Source organism: Nuphar pumila, chromosome 17 (assembly GCF_984573655.1).
Source record: "Nuphar pumila chromosome 17, dmNupPumi1.hap1.1, whole genome shotgun sequence".
Classification (NCBI taxonomy): Eukaryota; Viridiplantae; Streptophyta; class Magnoliopsida; order Nymphaeales; family Nymphaeaceae; genus Nuphar; species Nuphar pumila.
Window position 1 is genome coordinate 74,179,834 of NC_143265.1, and position 24,044 is coordinate 74,203,877.

At 42.2% G+C, this 24,044-nt stretch overlaps 1 protein-coding gene and 1 pseudogene across 2 annotated transcripts; both read right to left on the reverse strand.

The window, feature by feature from the left end:
• Positions 1–671: 671 nt before the first annotated feature.
• On the reverse strand, positions 672–17,369 carry LOC149812236 (photosystem I chlorophyll a/b-binding protein 5, chloroplastic-like; annotated as a pseudogene). The gene is made up of 7 exons (XR_016428495.1): positions 17,355–17,369; positions 17,163–17,230; positions 2,000–2,135; positions 1,404–1,516; positions 1,221–1,324; positions 989–1,092; positions 672–910 (listed from the first exon to the last, which is right to left on the reverse strand). The product of XR_016428495.1 is annotated as a photosystem I chlorophyll a/b-binding protein 5, chloroplastic-like (transcript).
• A 1,677-nt stretch (positions 17,370–19,046) lies between these two features.
• LOC149812237 (protein CYPRO4-like) lies at positions 19,047–23,094 on the reverse strand. The gene is made up of 2 exons (XM_089993168.1): positions 21,373–23,094; positions 19,047–19,508 (listed from the first exon to the last, which is right to left on the reverse strand). The coding sequence occupies exons 1-2, from the start codon at positions 23,002–23,004 to the stop codon at positions 19,227–19,229; spliced, it is 1,914 nt and encodes a 637-aa protein (XP_089849294.1). The 5' UTR covers positions 23,005–23,094; the 3' UTR covers positions 19,047–19,226.
• Between the last annotated feature and the right edge of the window lie 950 nt (positions 23,095–24,044).

Consider the following 24,044-nt stretch of genomic DNA (forward strand, 5'->3'; position numbering starts at 1 on the left):
TGGAAAAATGGTGGTATATTTTTTTTCCTGCGCCTGTCGCCTTTCTTCCAGGTCTATTCTTACTGTACGTCATCACCGTATATCTCATTTTCTGACCACCCATCCGGGCATGGAAATGCTGTACAACAAGATGTTTCTCCATCATCCCAACTAATTTCCTGCCATATGGTTCCGTGAAAATTGCCAAAAAAGCGAAGGTGAAAAGATTGGAAAGTACCAATTTGAGTTATATGGTGCCCAGTCTGCCACTTTTCACCTCGCCCATTGTTGGAAAGGGAGTTGCAGCACGGTTAGTTTCTTCGGCATTGAAGTTTATGCATGTCATTGAGAGAGAGAGAGAGAGAGAGAGAGAGAGAGAGAGAGAGAAAGGGTCAACAAAGGTTGAGACTACGAGCAAACAAACAGCAGACCCAAACTAAGGGCCGAAAACACGAAAGCAAAAGCAGAAAAACATAAGGACAGAAGGCCAAAAAAGAACGAAATTCCAACAAAATCAGCTAGGGTCAGGAGGAAGAGAAGGGCGGCTGAAGGCGGTGGAGACCAGAGCAGTAGAGGCACAAAATTGCGTACACATCAGACAAGATGCAATGCACGAGCTTATTGAAAACAACCGGAGATTGGAAACAACCTGAGTTTGACGGAAAACAACCGGAGGGAGAGAGAGAGAGAGTTTAAATGTTAAAATTTGGAAATGCTGAACATGTACAAATAGCGATTGCATGACCTGTAATTACATTAGAAACAGTACAAACGTACATCTCTCTCTCCAAGTTTATGACCCCATGGAAAAGAGTCTGAATAACAGTTGTATGCCATGGATTTGAGAGGTGAGCAACCAGATTATCAATAGGACCAGTATGTGTTAAAGAGGCTTGAACAAAAATGCCAAGCATTGCAACCATTGACAGTCCTGTCACAACACAGCAACCATGATTAATTAGCAATCAGCTATCGTGAATTGGTGTGCCTACTCTGGCTAGAGACCAACCATTTTTTATTTCTTTGAGCTTCAATTCATGGGCTTGGTCAATGTCCTTTGCCAGACCTAGTGGGTTGATCCGCCCCTCCCCCTCCCCCTCCCCCCCTGGATAGCTGTTTTCATTGGAAAAGAGCGATTAGTTCAAAGAGTAAGAGTTGCCTTTCTTTTTCTTGGTTTTGATATTTGTTTATTTTCCGTTTCCCTTCTAATTTGGTCTAGGCATATTCATCAGAGAATTCACCCTGGTGCCAATCCTTCGAGTGCGGCTTCTAAGCCGAAGAATGACCCTTCTTTTGCTTGTGATCCAGGATTATGAAATGCATGTACCTCTTAGTCTCAACAAATCTGACAGAAAATGGGTGGAGGATTAATCCTTAATGTGCAGTTACTTGACTAGATATTCAGACTGGTTGGGTCATATTACCCCATTAGAAGCAGTTGAACAATAAACAATGTCTTTGTGCTTGCAAAGTCGAATTTTACTGCTCCAGCTTCATACCAAACTGGTAGATCTTTGATTCCCGTTATTCGGAGTAACTGCAATTCTTAAGAAAAAAATCAGCCGATATGACTACGAATCAAGGAACAAGTTAGATATGTCATCAGAAAGGCCTGAAATTGTTGATCTTAGAACACACACCAGTTGAAACAGTTTTCCCAACGATTTTCTCAGCTCTCTTTTCACAGAAATGTTAATGGGTATCTCATACTAGGAGATGAAAACTTCTTTTTGCCTCCAATGGTATCATGCTATAACAATTTTCTTGAACATTTCTCCATTCTCTGAAAAAAAAAACAAAGTTTTTGTTTTTTTAAGAGGATTTGATTATCTGAAAAAGCAAACCGATTGCCCTCTTATAGAGAGGAATTTGGCAACCTCAGACCTGGAAAATTTCTTCCTTATCTGAAGGAGAATGATAATTGATCCCCAATCATCTCTCTCTCTCTCTCTTGTTTGAAAGAACACCTCAAGCCCTCATTTTACTAGTGCTAGCGTCGACTGAATTGTACCAGATATACTCCATCAGCGAAGAGAATTCCTGCCACACCAGCCATTGCAAAACGATCGTGCACAAGCTCTGCCTGAACATACCATCTTAGATTTTTTGGGTCTTCCCCTAGACCCAGTGGATCAAACCCAAAATCCCCAGCCAGGCTGCACCAACAGACGGGAGGGTTGTGTATGTTCGCCCCCGATGATTCACTGAATCCCACGTCCGTGTTCGGGGGATCGAATGAGCGCCACGTATTCATGCACATGGGGCTCGTATTCCCGTGTATGTTGACATAACTTTGCATCGGACTCTGGTGCTGTTGCAAAGACTTAATCACCCTTACTTGCTTTTCTTGCCCTGAAATGACGGTTCGAGGAAATGACAAAAATATCCTCCATTCAAAAGTTGTGAAACGACGGGTGGGGAAAAGGACAAAAAAATCCTCCTTCCAGAAAGTTTGATGTTAACCATTTAAAGTGGAGACGTTCGCCTGCGCCATCTGCTGTAACAGTGCTCCCATTATCAACGCAAACTTTGCCTTCGTCTCCAGTCGAGCTTTCCGCCTTGTTTTTTATCCTGTTGTACAACACACTGTCGCCTTCTCGTGCCTGCCTTGTGTTACAAAACATTCCATTGTCTTCTCTTCATTTCTGTTGTCGTTAGGCATCATGGAAGAAAGCAATGATTCACAAACATTCCAACCAGTGCCATTAAGGCACCGTGAGTAGCTTTTCATCTCATCATGCTATCGATGAAGAAGGCATGTCGTCTTGTGTGCCATTAAGGCATTGTTTGGTTATTGCAGGTAGATCTTGTTATTACGAAGGTTGGAAACTTATCGATATTTGTAAGATGCTGGGACCTGTTGACAAGAACGCTTGTTTGCAGATGCTAGGAAGGGCCTCTACCCCATCAGGTATCCTACAGTCACTCATCATATGCATTGTATCTCAAACCGCTGTATTAGTAACAGACTCTCGTTTTTGTGAGATACATTTTTGTTAGTTAATATCGATTTGTTTGCTATTATGTTCAAGTTCTTCCTTATCGATTTGTAATTTATTGTGCGATATATTTATCGACCTTTTAGATAGTATGTTTTTGTATCGTCGAGTTATAAGTTATAAATACTGAACTGCCGTATCGATTTTCAATATCTGACAAATCGCTATACATATCGTTTTGTAAGATATTATATGTTTTGTAATATGTATTTGTAAGATATTTGTACACAAACTTTGAAAACATTTGGGTGCAGAAACACATCTTGACACGCATGGCGGGGCGATTTTCGCATGCATATTGTTGCTCTCTCAGCGACTTCTATTGAACTCGCTTTAGAGCCTCGTGGATATTATGAGAGCGTTATCGTCAACACACATGTACGACATGTTTATTTTATTGGCATGGTAAGCGACACGTCGATGCTCAGCATAAGCAAACATCAAACCGCACTTGCTTTGATACTTTCATTCATTAAATCGTTGCTTTGACTTGCGTAACCCTAGTGGTATCCGTTCTTATATGCATCCTGATTAAATCGTAGTAAACCTATGCCGCTTGCTAACGGAAATTGATATATTGCTTACAAAACATTCCACTGTCTTCTTTTATTTGTCGTTGTTGTTAGGCATTAAGGAAGAAAGCAATGATGCACAAACATTCCAACCAGTTCCATCAAGGCGGCGTGAGTAGCTTCCCAGCATCATGCTATCGATGAAGAATGCATGTCGTCTTGTGTGTCATTAAGGCTTTGTTTGGTTATTGCAGGTAGATCTTGTTCTTACGAAGGTTGGAAACTTATCGATATTTGTAAGACGCTGGGACCTGTTGACAGGAATGCTTGTTTGCAGATGCTAGAAAGGGCCTCTACCCCATCAGGTATCCTACATTCACTCATCATATGCATTGTATCTCAAACCGCTGTATTAGTAACAGACTCTAATTTTTGTGAGATAATATCGACTTGTTTGCCATGTTACTGCAAACACAAATTGATATATTGCTTAAAACATTATTGAGCTTATCATCAGGTTGTAATAAAGACGATGTAGCTCAATCAATAGAAAGATCTGGAGAATTGAATATCTATACTTATGACCCAACTGAAGAATTGAACATCTGCACTGACGATGCACATGAAAAGAAGGGTGCAGGCATTAGACCCACTATTGACTTGAATGTTCCAGTGGAAGAAATGCAATTCAATGATGAGGTAGACTACCATGACAGCACATAATAAAAGTGTATGCATCGGGAATGTACACGGAAGTACACCTGACTTCAATGTTCCAGGAGAAGAAATGCAATTCAATAATGATCCTGATTTTGATGTCAGTACACTTAATAAAACCGTAGGAACTGGGAATGTACATGGAATTGCACTTGACTATGTTCCTGTAGAAGGAATGCATTTTAATAACGAAGATGTATATAAATTTTACAATGATTATGCCTTAAAAGTTGGCTTCAGTGTGAGAAGGTTTTCTTGGTCAAAAAATGCACAGGGTGTCTTGGTTAGAAAGACATATGTCTGTTCCAAGCAAGGTTGGAAGAAATCAATGGGAAATCCAACTAGGAGCACGCCAGAATCAAGATGTGGATGTCAGGCGAGATTGGTTTTGAGAAGACATCCGAATGGGAAATTTGTCGTGCGTACTTTAATCAGTGATCATAATCATGATTTATCTGCATCATTTATGACTCCTATGCTAAGGTCACATCGTAAAGTAACTGTAGCTCATGCTGCAATAGCTGAAATAGCCGATAGCGCCGGCATTGCACCAAGGAAGACATACAATTTGTTTACCCGCATTGATGGTGGTCGCGAAAATGTGCCATTCACACCTTTGGATCTTAGAAACCACTTGAGCAGGAAGAGGACAGATAACATGAAAAACGGAGAAATATGTTGTTTGGTTCGTTACTTACAGAATAAATCAAGTAATGAACATGGTTTCTTTAGTGCAATGCAAGTGGACGCAGATGGATATGCCGTGAATATGTTTTGGTCAGATTCAAGGTCTAGATTAGATTATGAATGCTTCAATGATGTGCTTGTGTTTGATACTACAGTAAAGATTAACACTGAACAGTGGCCATTTGCGCAGTTTGTGGGAGTGAACCATCACGCATAGAGTTGTATATTAGGCGGTGCTTTTGTGTATGACCAGACCAAGGGAACCTTTGAGTGGTTGTTCAGAGTATTTACACAGGCAATGAATGGGAAGCATCCTGAAACTGTACTTACAGATGGTGATCACGCAATTGCGGCTGCAGTGCTTCATGTGTGGCCAGATGCACATCATCGCCTGTGTTTGTGGCATATCTTTCAAAATACAGCAAAGAACATAGGACACATATTTAATCAGAATACAGGGTTTGACAAACATTTTACAAGGTGTGTACTTCATAGCGTAGACGAGGTCACCTTTAAGTCAGATTGGGACAAAATGATTAAGACATACGACCTTGCTGACTGTCTGTGGTTACAAAATTTATATGCAGAAAAAGAGAAGTGGGCATTGGCATATGGAAGACAATACTTTTGTGCAGGTATGATAAGCACACAAAGAGCCGAATCTATGCATGCCACGCTGAAGAAAACCCTGTATTCATGTTTAACAATGTTTCGTTTCATGGAACAATATGAATTATTTGTAGACGGTCTAAGACAGAATGAGCTTGAACAAGACGTGAAATGCTTCAATACACGACCTCTAACTTTTGGCATAAAAATATTGATGCGACCTGCAGCTCTGTATACACTAACTGTATTTGAATGGATCAAGAAAGAGGTGTTGCATGTCATGAATTGCAAAATAGAAGAACTGGTGCAAACCGAGAATATGCACAAATACCATATTTTTTGTCAGGGCGAAAAGCATCAGGAAAGGCAAGAAGCGCATGTCACGTACAATGTCGACAACGGAAGGGTAGAATGTTCGTGCAAAATGTATGAATTCAAAGGTATCCTATGCTGTCATGCATTAAAGGCACTCAATCAAGAGAAGATACAAGAAATACCTGAGTCTTACGTAATGCGAAGATGGACGAGACGCGCGAAGATTGAAATGCTCGTTATGGACAATGCGAGTAAATCTGGTGTTGACGAGAAGTGCCACATAGCCTCCCGTTACCAACAACTGTGTAGGTCATTCATGCATGTTGCTGATTTGGCATCGAGAAGCGAAGAAGGCTATGCATGTGTGAGAAAAGCTGCAACAGAGTTACTTGAAAACGTGGAGTTAATTCACATTAAGTCTGTTGCAGCGAATGAATACCAGCCGAAGATAATGGGATCGAACAACGTAGGTCAAAATCATGTCTCGCTTGACACTCCCGAGAAGTTGCGCCGAAGCGTAAACATTATCTTCAACAAGTCAGTAGTGAACGTTGTTGATTATGATGGACATATTCATGAAGCGCAGGGTATCAAAAGAAAACCTGCCTCTGATCGCAGTCGTCGGAGGGCAAAGGGTGCACTAGAATTGGTTGGCAAGAAAAAGAATAAGAAACAACCAACCTGTAATAAAAAATAACAAAGCCCTTCGAATGAACAGGTATGTAAAACATTATATTGCTTCCCATTGCGTGAAGCTTGTCAAATAGCTAACTCGTGTAATGTCCATCATGCAGCAATACCCTGCAGAAGTACCGGCAAACGTTCAAATCTACATTCCTCCCGACCAGATTTCCGGCAACGATCGCTACAGTTTTACAAGGCTTTTGGTATGTAATCGATGTTGCGAGGAGATACGCATTTCTTGTGAAACATAATTCAGTGTCTAATATTTTCTCTTTCATGACAGGCTATGATGCAGTCGACAGATAGGTTTGGGACACAGGAATCTCGTGTGGGCTATTAACTTAGTTGTCATGCCTCTTTGCATGACCCGATCTCCACAATGCCGAATTTTTTGAGAGTTTATAGTCGTTTGTCATTGACGACTTGCGGTTCGTGGTTGAATTTATTCAAATCGATATATAGCGGGTTTTTGCTTCTGCAAAAAGGCGAATGATGACATCACTATATGGCGATTTGTGGTTATCGTTGAATAGCGATATGTAGCATCGCAGCGTAGAACGTTGTTGATTATTGTTGGACTGTCAATCTTAGCGTGATGCGAAGGATTGTTCAAGTGTGCTGCGATGTGTGGCATCGTAGCGTAGGACTGTCAATCACTGTGCTGCGATGCCACATATCGCTATTCAACGATAACCACAAATCGCCATACACCTCCAGTCAACTTCTTCTCCAGCAAATCTTTCGCGTTCCCGACACCTCCACTTGCCTTTTGAAATCATTATTGTTATCTTGTGAAAAGTTGTATCCATATATTATAAAGAAAAGGCTACTCAATGTGTATTTTCCAATGGATACCCATAAATGTTTGAGTTGTCGTACAGTATTCATTGATCATGTTGGTTGAGCAGTACATCTTTTAGGTCATAAATAGTCGCACAAGCACTGGAAGGTGTGTTTGTCTTCTACTTCGTGAACCAGCAACAACCAAACCGACGGTTCCTTCATAAACCTGGAGATCCGCCCTCGAACATAGAAAATTATAGTCGGTGAGGCAGACGAAGACAACTACACGACCAACAATGGCGAATCATGGGTATATTGTCTACACATAGTCTACATGTTCAGCAAAATCCGTCTCTTTCATGCGTTTTTTGTGATTTGTTTTTGTGTACTATATAATGTAATTTAAATATCGGTCGTTGCAATGTCCGCATTCATTTCAGTGGAACATCCACCGACGAAGTTGGGCAAAAACTTAGTCAATCACTCCTGGAGGACATCAACCGAATGCGCAGTGAATTCGCACAATGCAACATGATCAGTAATTTTGTTAGTATGAAACTAGTAGTAGTTGTCTATAAACGTAAGCCATGTGTACGTATGATCAATACAACACCATATTTGCTGTAAATAGACTATATCCGATTTCGTAAATTATATTAAAAGCAACACACCAAGCCAGACTGTGAGCGTCGTCAGCCCATATTTCATGGTATATCGGTTGTATTTTATGTTGCTTTTCATTATTGATTTAGTCCAATTGATTCGTATGTTAACGTTGGTGTTAGCAATGTTTCTTTCGGTTTGCAGACTATATCACGCCGTTTGCCATACTCCAGTGGATTTCAAGACGACAAACCTTATTGGGTTAACGGTAATCACTGCAGAGATCTTATGACAAGTGAAAAGGTAAGCAAACAAACCTACAGTGCAATATTACAGCGTGACAGTGGTAACAACATTTTTTTGATCTATTTGCAGATACTGATTCTTACACTCTGGCAGTCTGAAAAGCATTGGGTCTTATACATGATGGATTTACGCGAAAAACAACTATGGTGTTACAATTCGTTGGAAGTTGACAGTGGTTTACGGCTAGACATTTCCCATCTCGTAAGATTCCATCTATATGAGTATCGTGTAGTGTACTGGGGTCATGAATTTACTTTCGGTCGCATTATTCTCAGATCGGTTTCCTCATAGCCATTTTGGGAGTCGATGTCAGCGAGTGGATCTATCGCACGGCATACCATGCTCCTTTACAAGATAATGGCGTTGATTGCGGCGTATTTATAATGAAGTACATTGAAGCGATATACAATGGTGCAGAACCCTGTTTCGACGTTGTATGCCATTCCTTGGCCTCTGTTATTGGCAATTAAGGGCATGTCTATTGCTTCTAGTTTACAATCTGCTTTTGCAGGTTGATATACCCGGATTCCGCGAAGAACTCTGCAAAAAGTTGACGTCCTTTCTAATTTCGGAGGAGAAACTGACGGAGGCGAGGATCTAAAAGGCTTGTAATTGATAAAAGATGTGCGCTCAACCCGCGTGATTGACAGTCGCAGGGTGAGACTGCGATGTGTGCAATGAACAAAGACTTCTAATGTTCGAAATGATAATATTCAACATCGCTATGAAATGTTGTATGCTTAAACATCGCTTTAATGTCGCGTTCGTATTTTACGAATAGTACAAAGCGATACGCTTGGTAGTCTAACGTCAAACTACACTGCTACGACCATGAAAATCTGTGCCAGAATTTGAAAATTGCTTGAATTTTAAACGACGGTTTCTTCAATTATGATCTTACAGACCTATGAAAAAGGTATAGACGGATACGACAACTGCGTCGAAGCTGCCTATGCACTCGATTCAAGAATAAGTCGTGTATGCAGAAATTGTCGATTATGTCGGTTCCTTATTCGCGAAGCAAAGTGGAACTGTGTTTTGTGTCATTCAAATATTAATGAAACGTCCTATCACCCTCCGTCAGTTTTCGAGTATATACGTCAGTTTCATTAAACCAAAAGCAAATCTTAAATAAAAAAGCACTCCGCATTAATGAAAACAATGTCATGCCAGAGGGCTATTCTGAATGGTAGTCAATGCGATTGGACCGAATCTTTGGGTCTCAAATAAATCCACAAGTACGTCTAAAGAAATCGCCTTAGGTGTACATTACCGTCGGTTCATCAATACAGCGATTTCTAAGAACAAACCTTTCTTATTGATAAGTTCACGTAATGCGATATTTAGAAATATCTTTCGCCGTACAGTATTCTTCATTGCTTAAGAACAACTTTACCGGCATTGGTTATGCGTATACAACACAAAACTAATTCTGAATACAATTTACTTTTCATAGAACACCTGTCAACGGAACGAGATGAACACCCGTCACCGGAACGACAAATCCGCTTAGACCTCGCTAGGGAGAGGAAGAGGACTTGGCGGAGCTCCTGCTGGCCACCCTCAGCGCGACTGCACCTACTGGGTTACTGTCGAGGAGGACGGCGAGAACGGTGATGGAGGGCCTCGTTAGGTTGTACAAACAGAGCAATCGATAGGTTTCACTTTATACTATTCTGTCTGCCGTTCGTTTTAAACTCAATCAATTTTCCGCATATTTCGTCGCGTATTACCGACATATGTTCCTGCAACAAAACAGGTAATGTGAAACCAATATATAACAGGAATACCCAATAACATCGGATACGAAGCTCATACAACGTGGAAACAAGGTTGTTCTCCATTGTATATTGCTTCAATATGCTTCATTACGAATATGCCACAATCGACCCCATTACTTTGTAACGGAACATCGTCAGCACAGAGCAACATCCACTCACCAATGTCGACACCCATTTGCCCGTTAAGGAATCCCGCCTGTGAAAAAGGGATAATATATTACAGTCCGGTCTACCTCGAATAGCTACTTCATCTTTGGGTACAAGCTTACCAAATGCATAGCATCGCGTTCTACGCCACTGTGGCAGTCCAATGAGTTGTAGCACCATAGTTGTTTTAGCTGAAAATTCATCTCATATAGGACCCAATGGTCTGGATGTTGCCAGAGTGTAGGAAGTAAAATCTGCGAATCGATAAAATCATTTTTCGTTCCAGAGACTTATTGTGATGGGGATGTTACGAATAAACCTTGGATAAGATGTTTGTTCACTTACCTTTCCAAATTTCGAAATGTCTATGCACTCATCATCGCTGTTCCAAAAAGGTAGTGCATCTTCGAATCCTATGTCGTATGGCTTTCGCCGGACGTACATCTGTTGCACGAAATAGCAAGGTTTAACCACCAAGAAACATGAGTACGTCATGAAAGCAAACAGAACAACAACGGCACAGACATACCATGAAATACGGGCTGATGATGCGTACTGTATTGCTCGTTGGGTTGCTCTGAATGTAATTGACAAAATCATACATTGTCTGGTTGCACAAAGTTACGAACTTCAGAACATGCAAACCGATGACCTAGAAATTGATAGTGGACAAATACTTACAAAATTACTGATAGTGTTCCCATCTGCAAATTCATCTTGCATCTGCTCGATGTCATCTACGAACTCGTCAGGGCGTTGCCGCCCACCCGAGACTGTGGTCGTTGCACTGAGTGCACCATGAGTGTGATATTCAGGATTGAACATTGAAATTATTGTCTACAGTAACAACACTAGTCCAAATACGACATGAAAAGCCAAATGTTCACTAAACCGCTTAGGTGTTTCAAAGAATATACCTCTTAGGCGCTAGTCCTGGTACTGTGGATGTGGTTGTCTTCTTGTTCAGAGCCGTGCGTGGCCGTTTTGCTGCCATCGTCCACTCCATTGGCAACGTGCCTGGTCGTTTAGCTCCCATCCTCCTATCCGTTTGCTCCGTGCCTGGTCGTTTTTCTCCCCTCGTCCACTCCTCTGGCGCCGTGCCTGATCGTTTTGCTACCATCGTCCTCTCCGTTGCCGTCGTGCCCGGTCGTAGTGCTCCCATCGTCTTTGGCGTAGTGCCGGGTCGTATTGCTCCACTAGTTCTCTTCTTGTCCGCCATGGCTGGTCGTACTGCTCCGATTGTCCCCTTCTTCGGCGTCATGCCTGGACGGAGATATCGATGGCACCTTTGCAACGGAGATACTGAAACGCCGTCCTCACCTACAAAGGTAAAGTCCTTTAACGTGCAGCCATTTTTTGAAAACAGCCCGCTAATTAATTGATTGCGTTTAAAAAAATATAAATACGGCTTTTCGCATGCCGCCTTTTTTTGATAACCGCCGCCAAATTAAATGCTTGCGTTCGAAGTATTCAAAAATACGTCTTTCCATGCCGCTTATTAAGTTTTAAATATTCAAAAATACGTTTTCCACGTGTGATTTGACATTCGAACAATACCCACAAATCACTATGCTGCGATGCCACAGATCGGTCTCCGACTCAAAGCACGAAGTATCCAGCGATGACAACAAATCCTTTCCTTATCTATTGATTATTTAACACAAATACCTTTTCACGATTATCGTATATGGATACAAACCTTTGTGCCGTCAGAACTCGTTAAATTATTGTTCATGGCTTAGATCGCCAATACTTTATGCGCTATTCTTTCGAGGCGAAGACAAATACAGCGATTGCTAAACAGAAATGCTATATCTTAGCGATGCCAAAGAGGTTAGGCAATATTCTGATAAAAGCTTTGGGCACAACCAAGTTCATCTTTCTTAGGGACAAGCTCAAGCTCCGTGACCACCCCTTAAGCTTGAGGGGGCATATTAAGGATATCGATAACATCAGAGAACATGTTGAGCTGGAGAAATCGGATCCTAAAATCCAAGAGTTGATTCAAAGAAAATTGGATGAGAATAAACAATCTGATAACAACAAATGTAAAGAAAATCGGATGAGAAGGGCAGTGCAGTTTTCCCTTGCGTTATAGTTTGAATGCCGTAATAGGACAGCACTGCCATCGCACTTAAGGCCAGTGATCCTCGCCACATCTTCTAGAATCATGGTGATCTCAAAAGAATCAAACTGGAATGTGTTAGTCTTATCATTCCACTTATTTACCAGATGAGTCATGGTATTCAAGCAAGTTTCAAAATATTGCTGGTCCAAAAGGCCACCGAAGTGCATATTTCGTAGTTGGTCCTTCTGATATGCACTCAGTTGACCATACCAAGACAGAACTACAGGCCATTGACAGCGACCTCCGAGCTTTTCACCTGGTGCTCTACTTCTCCTGTGACCTCCCTATAACACAAAATAACATATTATTCCTACAAATTATAAATTACTTCCATTTGTACTTATAAATACTATTCTACTAACCGTTATAAATAATATCGATTGCAGACATACTATCGCAGTAATCGCTATAAATATCAATACCTAACACAGTAATCGCTATACCAAAATCGCTAAACATATTATTAAATCTTCGCAAACAGGACGAATATATTTACCTTGGTCGCTATTTTCTGCTGTTCTCGCTCCAACCTGGGACTTTCTGGTGGGTTCACTGCCTCGAACTGCCTTTCAATCTCCATCTCTACCGGCTCCACCGTCGCCTTCCTTTCTCTCACCTTTCTTTTCTCATCCTCCTTCTGCTTCCTTTCTCTGTCCCTATTCTCCTCCTCCTCCTTCTGCTTCCTTTCTCTCTCGCGTTTCTCCTCCTCCTTCTCCTTCCTTTCTCTCTCCCTTTTCTCCTCCTCCTCCTTCCTTTCTCTCTCCCTTTTCTCCTCCTCCTTCTTCTGCTTCCTTTCTTTCTGCCTTTTCTCTTCCTCCTTCTCCTTCCTTTCTCTCTCCCTTTTCTCCTCCTCCTCCTTCTGCTTCCTTTCTCTCTGTCTTTTCTCCTCCTCCTTCTCCTTCCTTTCTCTCTCCCTTTTCTCCTCCTGCATCCTTTCTCTCTCCTTTTTCGCATCCTCCTCCTTCTCCTTCCTTTCTCTCTCCTTTATCTCCTCCTCCTTCTGCTTCCTTTGTCTCTCCCTTTTCGCCTCTTCCTCCTGCTTCTTTCTTTCCCTTTCCTTTTCTTCCTCCTCCTTCTCCTTCAGTCGCCTTTCTTTCTCTTCGATTTCTTGTTTCCTTCTTTGCCGCAGTTCTTCCACCTGCTTCCTCCTTCTCCTTCCGCCGCCTTTCTTTCTCTTGCAGTTGTTATTTCCTTCTTTCCTGCAATTCTTCCTCCTGCTTCTTTCTTTCTCTTTCCTTCTCTACCTCCTCCTCATTCTCCTTTCGTTGCCTTTCCTTCTTTTCCTCATTCTCCTTCTGCTGCATTTGCATTTCCTTAGCTTCCTCGAACTCCAACTCCGTCCTTCGCCTTTCCTTTTCTTCCTCAAACTGAGGAATATTCTGTTCCTTCTCTTCCTCCTCCTTATTCATTTGCCTTCGCCTCTCCTCCGCCTCCTTCAGTAGCCTTGCCTTGTGTCGCATTGCTCTACTCTCCAAGTTTCTCCTATGAGCCTCCGCCATCATATTGCTAACATCCATTTCCCACTCCTCCGCCTTCATCTTCCTCTTTTCCATCTGCTGTGCATTAATCCTCCGCCTTCTATTTATATTCTCATCAATATTTCTGGTCTTTGCCTTCTCTTCGTCATCCTTGTTCTGCATCTTTCGTTCTTCAGAGTTCTTCCTTTGGTCCGCAGCCTCGATATCTGATGGATAATCCTCCGCAAAATACGATTCCAAGGCTTTTTCCCTGTCTTCATCGTTCTCAATCTTAAGTATATTTTGGTATCTTTCAAAAACTTTAGATAGATGGGACTCGCGGATCACTTCTCTAATAGACAACCCATAGAACGACGGGGTATCTCTAATCTGATGAGGCGCAGACATTGCTAACCTGCACAACACAATACACGATCATCATCATTAGAAATCGTCGGAATATTTGGGTTCATAATACAAATCCTTGTATAAGAACCAATCTTCAGATTGAAGAAAGAAAACTTACACTAAACTCACCAAAACGATGGGAATTTGGATATTCCAACTGTAGAGTAAGCAACAGTAACAACTAATACGCAACAGAAGGTGGCAACGATGCTGCGACTGCGCGTAAGACGGAAACAGATGCTCTGGTAAAAAGGAAAGGATGCTCCAGCAACTCGAGATGAAAGCAAAGAATCTCCGGTAGAGTGCTTAGAGCGAGAAATGATTTTTTTGAACTATTTGTATCATACAACATAACGCTTGCTACATACGCAAACTCTGCGGAACGTTTTCCCGCGATATCGATGGAGGGCAGTTTTGTCATTTTCACGAACTAACAATTCAGTTTTCTAGAAGGAGGGCATTTATGTCCGTCCGAGGAAGAGGAACCGACGATTCAGTTTTCTAGAAGGAGGGCATTTATTTCTGTAAATTTTCAGCGATTTCTATTGTCATTTCATTCCCCATTTTAACTTCAACGACACATTACAACCACCTGCGGAACGTTTTCCCGCGATATCGATGGAGGGCAGTTTTGTCATTTTCACGAACCGACGATTCAGTTCTCTAGAAGGAGGGCATTTATGTCCGTCCGAGGAAGAGGAACCGACGATTCAATTTTCTAGAAGGAGGGCATTTATTTCTGTAAATTTTCAGCGATTTCTATTGTCATTTCATTCCCCATTTTAACTTCAACGATACATTACAACCACCTGCGGAACGTTTTCCCGCGATATCGATGGAGGGCAGTTTTGTCATTTTCATGAACCGACGATTCAGTTTTCTAGAAGGAGGGCTTTTATGTCCGTCCGAGGAAGAGGAACCGACGATTCAGTTTTCTAGAAGGAGGGCATTTATTTCTGTAAATTTTCAGCGATTTCTATTGTCATTTCATTCCCCATTTTAACTTCAACGATACATTACAACCACCTGCGGAACGTTTTCCCGCGATATCGATGGAGGGTAGTTTTGTCATTTTCACGAACGTCGTAAATGAGGCAGAGCACGGCCGGAGCGAGCGCTACGGAGTAGCCTAGAGAGAGGCGCACCGCCATTTCGAAGACTCCCCTCCTCACCCACTGCCCCCTCGAGCAGCAGATCACGCTGCGGCACAGCCACAGCACCAAGAACGCCTGGTTCTCTTGCATGGAAGGCTCCTCCTCTTCTTCTTCTTCCTTGCCTCGCGCCCACTCTTCCATCCACATAGCAAACGTCACCCTGCTTGAACCACGCCTAAGAAGCTTCTTGAATCGTTCCTTCAGTTCTTTGCCGGATTCTGCACTGTTGCTTTTGAAATTGTTGGGGTCCTCTCGAGCGAGCTCTCCAAGCAATGGGAGTCCCATCATCGCCAAATCTTCCAAGGTGATCGTCATCTCTCCCCACGGAAACACAAAGGTGTTGGTCTCCCAGCACCATGCTTCAAACAGAGCCCTTATCACGTTGGCCTGACACTTTATGTTCCCTAAGGATGCCTTCAAAGCCCCGTAGATCCCAACCTTGTTCCAACCTCCTCCGAACTTGGGTTCCAGTCGCCGGAACCAGTCGGACAGCCCGGGCAGCGGCCTCATTGCACCTTCTAACCTGCAATTTCTGGACCAATCTGCCCTGTCAGACTTGATTTCGGCTTCGAGGGGTGGCATTTCCATCGACGTCTCAAACGCCGCAACCTCCTCTTCTTCTTCCACCTCTCCAACGGTTGGCTGCAACAGTTGGGCTTCACCCTTCCAAACCTCACGCAGCTGTCGTAGGCCCACGTCGATGGTAGCCATGGTCGCCTTGGTTTTCCTGACATAAGAGTCTTGAGAGAGTAGAGGAGGGCCTCACCACCCACTGAATAACAAAAAATACAACGACTCAACTTCAAGTGCAGTAAGGACCCAGAGTCGAATAAATTTAGAGGCAGCTCATCAGTAAGGACCCACAACAGTCAATGTGCAGGTCAGTCGGTGCTTGATGGAGCAATATAGGATCTTGTGATGGATGTGCACAGAAGCAGAAATAGAAGGGAGAGAGAGCGAGAGCGAGAGATGGTTGATGAGCCCGAACGGGTAGCATCCTGTGAGGGCAAAGGGCCATGAACACGCTGGGAGGAGCCCTCAGACCCCCCTTCTGTAAGGGTAAAAGCTTTGAATCAGACTCCATAACTCTTCAAGTTGAATGATGCTACCCACACTGAGAGGAGCCCCCAGACCCTCCTCCTGTAAGGGTAAAAACTCTGAATCAGGCTCCACAACAGTAAATGTGCAGGTCAGTCGGTGCTTGATGGAGCAATGTAAGATCTTCTGTTGGATGTGCATAGAAGCAGAAATAGAAGGGAGAGAGAGTGTGAAAGGGTTGATGTCCAGGGGAGATATCTTTCTCGGATAATCCTGTAGTGCAGAGACTGGGTCTTAAATAATCATCTTCGGGGCACTTAAGTCTTTACAACCACTCCTTTTCAAGAACCGTCATTTTTTTTTTGCACCAATGGAGGAGAGGGTACTTAAGTCTTTGCAATCGCATCAAACTCCAACGCTAATTAATGCTGACAAACATGGGGATACGAGACACACATGCTTACATACGTGGTGCTCTTTGGGACCCCCGATCATGAGATGTAGCTAACTGCCCTGTTCGGGGGGGGGGGGGAACATATAACCTGCTTCGCCAATAGACCAACATTTGTTGTAGTCACCCATCAGTCTCTTCCATTCTGACCATTTCACTACACGACACAATCTCTCTCTCTCTCTCTCTCTCTATATATATATATATATATATATATATATATATATATATATATATATATATATATATATATATATATATATATATATATATATATATATATATATATATATATATATATATATAAACTTAGGTCGCTTAAAATTCAGACCAAGAACATTGGTTTGCAGAGAATGAGTTTTCTTCTCTCAACCTTAACAATTTATGTTCATTGGAAAACTTACGTGCCATCCAAGCGTAGAGGTCCAAACCAGGAAGCCAAGAAGCCCGCTGGGCTCGAACTATCGTCAGCCTTCGAGGACGGTTATTGGCAGCAGCAACAGCAGTAATGAACAGCACATGCTGGTGGAAGCTTCGCTGATTAATCGACGAAGGAAAGCACAACAAATAAGGGTACAGCAGTTACAGGCAGAAACCATGGCCATCACCATTCCTTAGCAATAGTTACAGGCAGAAGCCTCACCACCACTGCTTGCAGTGGCTGCAGCAGCAGTGCAGAGCCACAGATTTTAAACAGTTAGCAACGTCCTCACCATGCTTATTAAAAGTTATTGGGACCCAATTATCCTAGATCTCAAATAATTAAAAGGGAAAGACCAAATCACCCTCACTCGTTAGATCAGGAACCTGAGGAGTAAGCCTGGTAAACAAGGCGAGCCCCTAGTTGCTGGCTCATGTTCAGCGAATATAAAGAACTCATTCAAACTCGTAAAAGAGGCTCGGCAATCTGAATATGAAAAAATAGGTACTTGGTTCAGCTCGACTCGTGTAAGCTCGTCAGGTAGTAAGAAACATATTTTAGATATATTTTATACGTAATTTTTTATAATCCTATTTCTTCGAGTTCTAAAACAATGTATTTTTTCTATAAACAAGCCAGCTCGAACTCAGCTCGTTTAACTCAAGTTGATTATGAGCTTGAACTCGGCTATGTTTGTCACAAGAATGAGCCAAGCTTGAACACTTCAAGCTTGTCTGGTTCAGCTTGTTAAAGGCCCTACCTAGGAGGACTGGACACTTGGGAGTTAAGGTGTGTTTGAATCCCTTTGGCTCTCAAGACCCAACGGATCAGATTTGACATGGGGCCCATGCCCATTCAGAGTGACTCAAACACTGAATCTGAGATTCGATTTTTACCACAAATTCACGAATCTTCCCTAACTTGGGCATCAGGCCAAAGTCATAAATCAAATCCCTTGTTCTCAAATCCAATGCTTTGATATGCACCCTTAAGAGCAATCAATCGTAGTAGACGCTCACCTGATTGAACTAGACAAAGACCTGACCAATGGAATTGATATGTTAAATCATAGATCAGCTAAATCTCGTGCATGCTTGGATTGGACCTTGTTTTGTTGAGGCGTGGTTAGGTGATCGGGGTGAGTACTTTACAAAGTACTCGGGCCAACCGATGGGGGCTCCACTTGTCTGGCAGGAGCAGTTAGTGCAAGTCATCCTGTGTTGGGAAGTTGTAAGTTCGAACCCAATGGTATATGGTTGTATAACTGGTAGGGGTCGGACTAACCCCATCTTTCTCTGTTCAAAAGAAGAAAAGTACTCGGGCCATGCGAAACACAGAAAATCGCTAATGGTTGCAGCGATTTTGCATAAAACATATAACACAAAAGATCTTTACATGCACAGCAATTTTCTGTATTGTGTGGCCCAAGAATTTGTAAAGTAGTCGGGCTGCGATCACTAGATCTGCTCTGGGTTTTGTTGCACGAGTCCTATGCAATTGAAAGAAAGCAAGGGTCAGGAATATCAGACCCAGATATGTACCAGATTCGAGTCCAATATCTTCACAAAACTTGCCCACTTTCGTCCACTGAACACATTTTCCAGCAAAAAATCATATCATAGGTCGTAAAGTCAGGTATAAACACATTCAAATGATAATCGCATTAAGAATGTTCAGAAATGTTCTAATATTTCCTTTTTCCATAAAAACAATAGTTACAAAAAAAGTTCCCAGAGAATTGAGAGTTTAAACCAAATAAAAAGGATCTACTGCACTTAATTGGATAAATATCATACGCATCTGCACGAACATAAGCACCACAGGAGAGGACAAACATGTAATATGCCAATGAGCGAAGCACATTCAGTTTACAGAAACATAACACAATCTTCACTAATTAAAACGATGTCTTTTAAAGGGAGAAAGTGCAACTGCTATTCAAATACATTTGGAGAAAACTAGAAGCAAAGGAAACTCCAATTCATGACGGGGATCTTTGCCAGCCTCACACTCAAATAGGCATGAAGAAGATTCAGCACCCAGTGAATCATCTTTTATTTGATATGCTGAAAGAACTAACTTTCATTGGCGTGGCAACTACCAGCGGAGCTTCTGGGGAATTGGTTACAGCAAACTTGTCATGCATGAAACGACTGTCTACAATTGATTCATCCTTGAGAACAATCTTGTAGCAATAGCAGCTCTTCAGGCCTTCTTGATTACGGTAACAATCATGAGCACTGTTCTTCACCTGCTGGAAATTCCATATAACACTGAACTTGCCGACGCTAGCAACAAGATGCCGTTCTTGTTTCCCACCCTCAGTAATCTGCAGAAATTGTAAAACCATACATCAGGATCAGGGTTCAATTAGCCTTCACAGCTCAACTCAGCCATATTGCAAGTAAACTAGAGGCAACAAGAAACTATCCCTGGTGGACAGGGGGAGAGTACTGGAGTTTTACACTGCAGACGCTGAAACAAGGCCACAGTCAACGTGGCATCTCTAAGCCCATAACGGCATGTCCAGACCAAAGCAGTGGTTTCTCCCCATTATCAAAAAGAAAAAGAAAAAGAGTAAACTAGCACGCTTTAAAGCGTGAAGCACACACCTCAAGTGTGAGTCGAGCCTTCATGCCTCGAGGCGCAACATTGAGGCGTTTCTGTTTATGAGGCATGGGCTCATGCGTCGTTCGAGGTATGTGCATTGAGGAGGAGCACACGCCTCATATACTAAAAAGGTATTCACGTAACGTGAATTACGTTGGCAAGTGTATGCATTAAGGGCAACATGCATTTTCATTTTCTAAAAGTCGTTTAGTCTTCCTTTTTATAGGCTTTTCTCTCTCTCTCTCTCTCTCTATATATATATATATATTCTCATAATTTTGTGAATTTTAGAGATTCTCTTTTCGAGCAAACGAACCCTAATTCTGAGTTGTTTGGTTCAAAATTCCCTCGTTGTTCATTAAAAATACGTCTGATTTGGGGGCTTTCTTCTCGTGTTGCATATCTTGCTCTTTCAATTTGAAGTAAGAGTGAATGCTATTTCTCTTGTTTCTTATGAAAGTTGTAGATGGTTATCAGGTTGGGCTTTTTTTTTTTGCATTGTTTGGCCTACAAGGCATTGCATTCCAAATGGTGATTGCGAATCTACTAAGTGCATAAGTTTCTCTAATATTAGAATAACTTGACCAACTATATATGCACAAGTGAAATACAAAACACTATAACCCAAACCATGAGATGTTCATCTACTTCATGTGTGATTTTTTTTTCTCTCAACCAAATCTTTGAAAGCTCAACATGAGTCATGCATATTTTCAATTTACTTATGAATTGAGATTTGAATCAAAATTCATAATACTAATTTAATTAGGTGAGATATGTTATGTTAGTTTTATTCTTAATCTTACTTTAAAACCAAGTTGGATCTTTTAGTTCTTAATCTTTCATATGCCTATGTGCTTGAATGTACTTTTGTGTGCATAAGAATGTGATCCTTTTTTATGTGAAAAATTATATGTTCTCACAGGTTATTGTTGGTAAAATACATACTTGTGCTTCAACGCCTTGATACTTACACCTCGCTTCATCGAGGCTCTAAAGCTTTGCCTCACCCCAATGCTTTTAACAACCTTGGACAGAAGCATGTGTGCAGGCACATGCGCAGAGAGAGAGAGAGAGAGAGAGAGAGAGAGAGTAGAACATTTTTTCCCTATCACTTTAAACCATCAAAGTGAACAATCTCACACTGTAAATGGTGCGCATCATTCCAGAGAGTAGAACATTTTTTCCCTATCACTTTAAACCATCAAAGTGAACAATCTCACACTGTAAATGGTGCACGTCATTCCAGAGTAATACCTATAAGAAAACATTTCTTCACCTGAACTTGTCTTCAGCTTGTATAATAGAGAATTTTGCATTAAAACTTAAATGTCACCTAAGGTATCTGATGCTTGAAACTAGAACACAATCTAGATAAGGTCAAATTGTTAAACACATCAATATATAAATATGTGCACATCATATAAACCTATAGTAAACGCCAAACAGCCAATACAAACATCCAAATAATAACATTGCTTTCTATGTCAATTTCAGCAGGTATAAATCCAAAGAAAAGAGAACCTCATCAACCTACTCATAGAAACAATTCGTTAAACAATAACAGCATGCAAATCTCTTACCCAGGAAAACTGTCCTCCATGGAACTTGTTGTTCTGGTCTGCCAAATGTGAATCAAGAGGGGTCAGCTTCAGCAACCGCGGAGCGGCAATCTTATTACCCATACGGCCAGCGAAGCCAGTCTTCGTCTTCCCATCTTTGTCAGTGAACAATGTGCAAATCAGGATCAAATACGTATCTGTTGTTCCCAATATCCATTTCCCATCATAAGTTACATCAACATGAGTAATCGGAGACCCAAGTCCTGGAAATGCCGTCTTAGCCATCCTCATGGAACGATCTGAGTACAGACGGATCTTGCCATCAGCCGAACCAACCACAATGCACCCATCACCGGTGGTGGCAAAACACAGGAATTTGGTATTACTAGCAAATTGATGCCCATCTGCCCAGTGTAGAACAGGACCATCCAGTTGCTGGACCACCCCGTTGCGATCACGCATATCCCACCTACAAAGCCTCCTATCATCTAGACCCAAGAATGTTGATCCAGACGGATCTAATTGCGCGCCCTTGTTGTCGTTGGTTATATCTCGCATCGTTATCTCGGTGTTATCCTTGGCAAACTTCCATTCCGTCACTACCTTCCCAGTCTCAATATCCAATTGATGAATCCCAGTGGCATGTGGTTTCCCTTCTCCTGCTGGACTCATTAGAAGCATATTCGTCTCTGCCTTCATTAACAGAGCCTTCTTAGGGGTTTCAAAGGAAGAAGAAGAACCCAAGCCCTCAAACCTACCCTTGCCACTATTAAATTTCACAGAGACCCCCTTGCCATGAATGCCATGACTCAAGTTCTTCACGGCTTCGATACCCGAATCGCTCACCAGAAAACTGTAATCAAGCGCACCCATCGCGATACTCTGGATCCCTCCGTTGGTAGCTTCCTCCAACTCTTCCAAGAGATCCTGCCTGTCTCTCACCGGAGTATAGGCCTCCTTGAAGCTCTCCTCCACGTCCTCCCACATCGAATCGTCGGCCTCCTTCGGATCAAACCAACCTCTGAAGTCCTTCCCGTAGACATCCTCCTTGTTGGACGCCTCCGTCTCGTGCAGATTCTCGAACGAACAGTTCTGAAACTCGGCAAGGAAGACCCTGTAATCCTCCGGCGTGAAGAACTTCAGCGCCCAGACACCGTCGCACACGAAATCGACGCGTCGCTGGTCGTCGAACATCTTCATCTGCAGCGCCGGCGACACCAGCCCTCGGACCTTGGAGCCCACCTTGAGAACCCACCTCCGCTGGAACTTGGGCTTGCCCTTGACCTTGATGGAGCCGTCGGCAGCGTCTCCGTTCTCGTCGACGAAGGCGTAGGTCGTGAGCTTCTCGGAGATGATCCATTTGGCGCTGGGGGTATTTCCGCCGATGTGCAGGTAGAGCTTCACGGCGTTCGTAACGCGGGGCACGTTAGCGTACTTGAGCTTCAAGGCCTTGAGCGTGGCGTTGATCTCTTCGAGGGACGAAGGCGACGGGGAATTGGGGTCTGGGGTTCTGAAGGAAGCAGGTGTCCTTTGTTCCCTGCTTTCCTCCTTTTCCTCTTCCGACTGCACTTCTTCTTCTTCTTCTTCTTCTTCTTCCTCTTCCTCTTCTTCCGAATCACAGAGATTTCCCTCGCGACTTTGAGATCCTCCCATGGTGGAGCGAGAGAGAGAGAGAGAGAGAGGCTTCTTCTTTTGAAAGTTGGAAATGGGGAAAAAGGCGGAAACGAACCGTTTAAAATCTAGGGTTTTTTATAAGGACCGGAAAATGCCGGTTCATGAGGCGTTTGACATCTAGGGTTTCTTTACAGTGACCGGAAAAGACGGGTTAATAAGGGGCATGAAACCGGGTGTTTCCGGTGAGCGTCGACCCCACGCAACAAAGGCTAGGGCCAAGTAATTGATCATATTAGAGTATTTTTAATAAAATTATGCAGATCCGGGTTTGGGATTCCATTTATGTGAATCGTAAAATCCGAACCGGTAATTTGTTATTTGGGAAGGTTCAGGTATACCTTGATGGGTAACCCGTTGACAACCCTACTATTAAATAGCTCGTTCTAACTTGTAAAATAGACTCAACAATGCGAACACGAACAAGTGTTTAATTTGGCCTGGTTTGACATGTAAAAACTTGTTAAGTAGTAATAAATATTTTAGATATATTTTATATCATATAATATAGTGTAAAATAAAGAGTCAAAGTGTTTTGACTTTCAAACAGCAGGTTTAGAGTTTAAATCCTGTTGCTTTAATTTTAAAACAATGTATTTTTAATAAAGAAAATAGCAATATTCTCTTTAAAAAAACAGCATGTTTTTATAAATACCAAGAAATATGTCAAAATTATTCACATACCCAAAATAACTGATTTTAGTCTTATTTAAGACCATTTTACCCATTGTATGTAATTTAAATATGGACCTCCTCAGCTTCACAAAAATATCTTGTGAACCTCCAAAAAGCTAAAATCCAATGAGGAGATTCGTATGATATTTGTGCGGACCTCTTGACCTTCACACTATCTTGTGAACCTTTCAAAGATTAAAATCAAACCAAAGAGATTTGCATCATATTTACTTAGACCTCCCGACCTTTGCATAAATATCTTGCGAACCTCTAAAAAACTAAAATCCAACTAAGGAGATTCACATGTACTTTGCGCAAACCTCTTGACCTTCACATAAATATCTTGT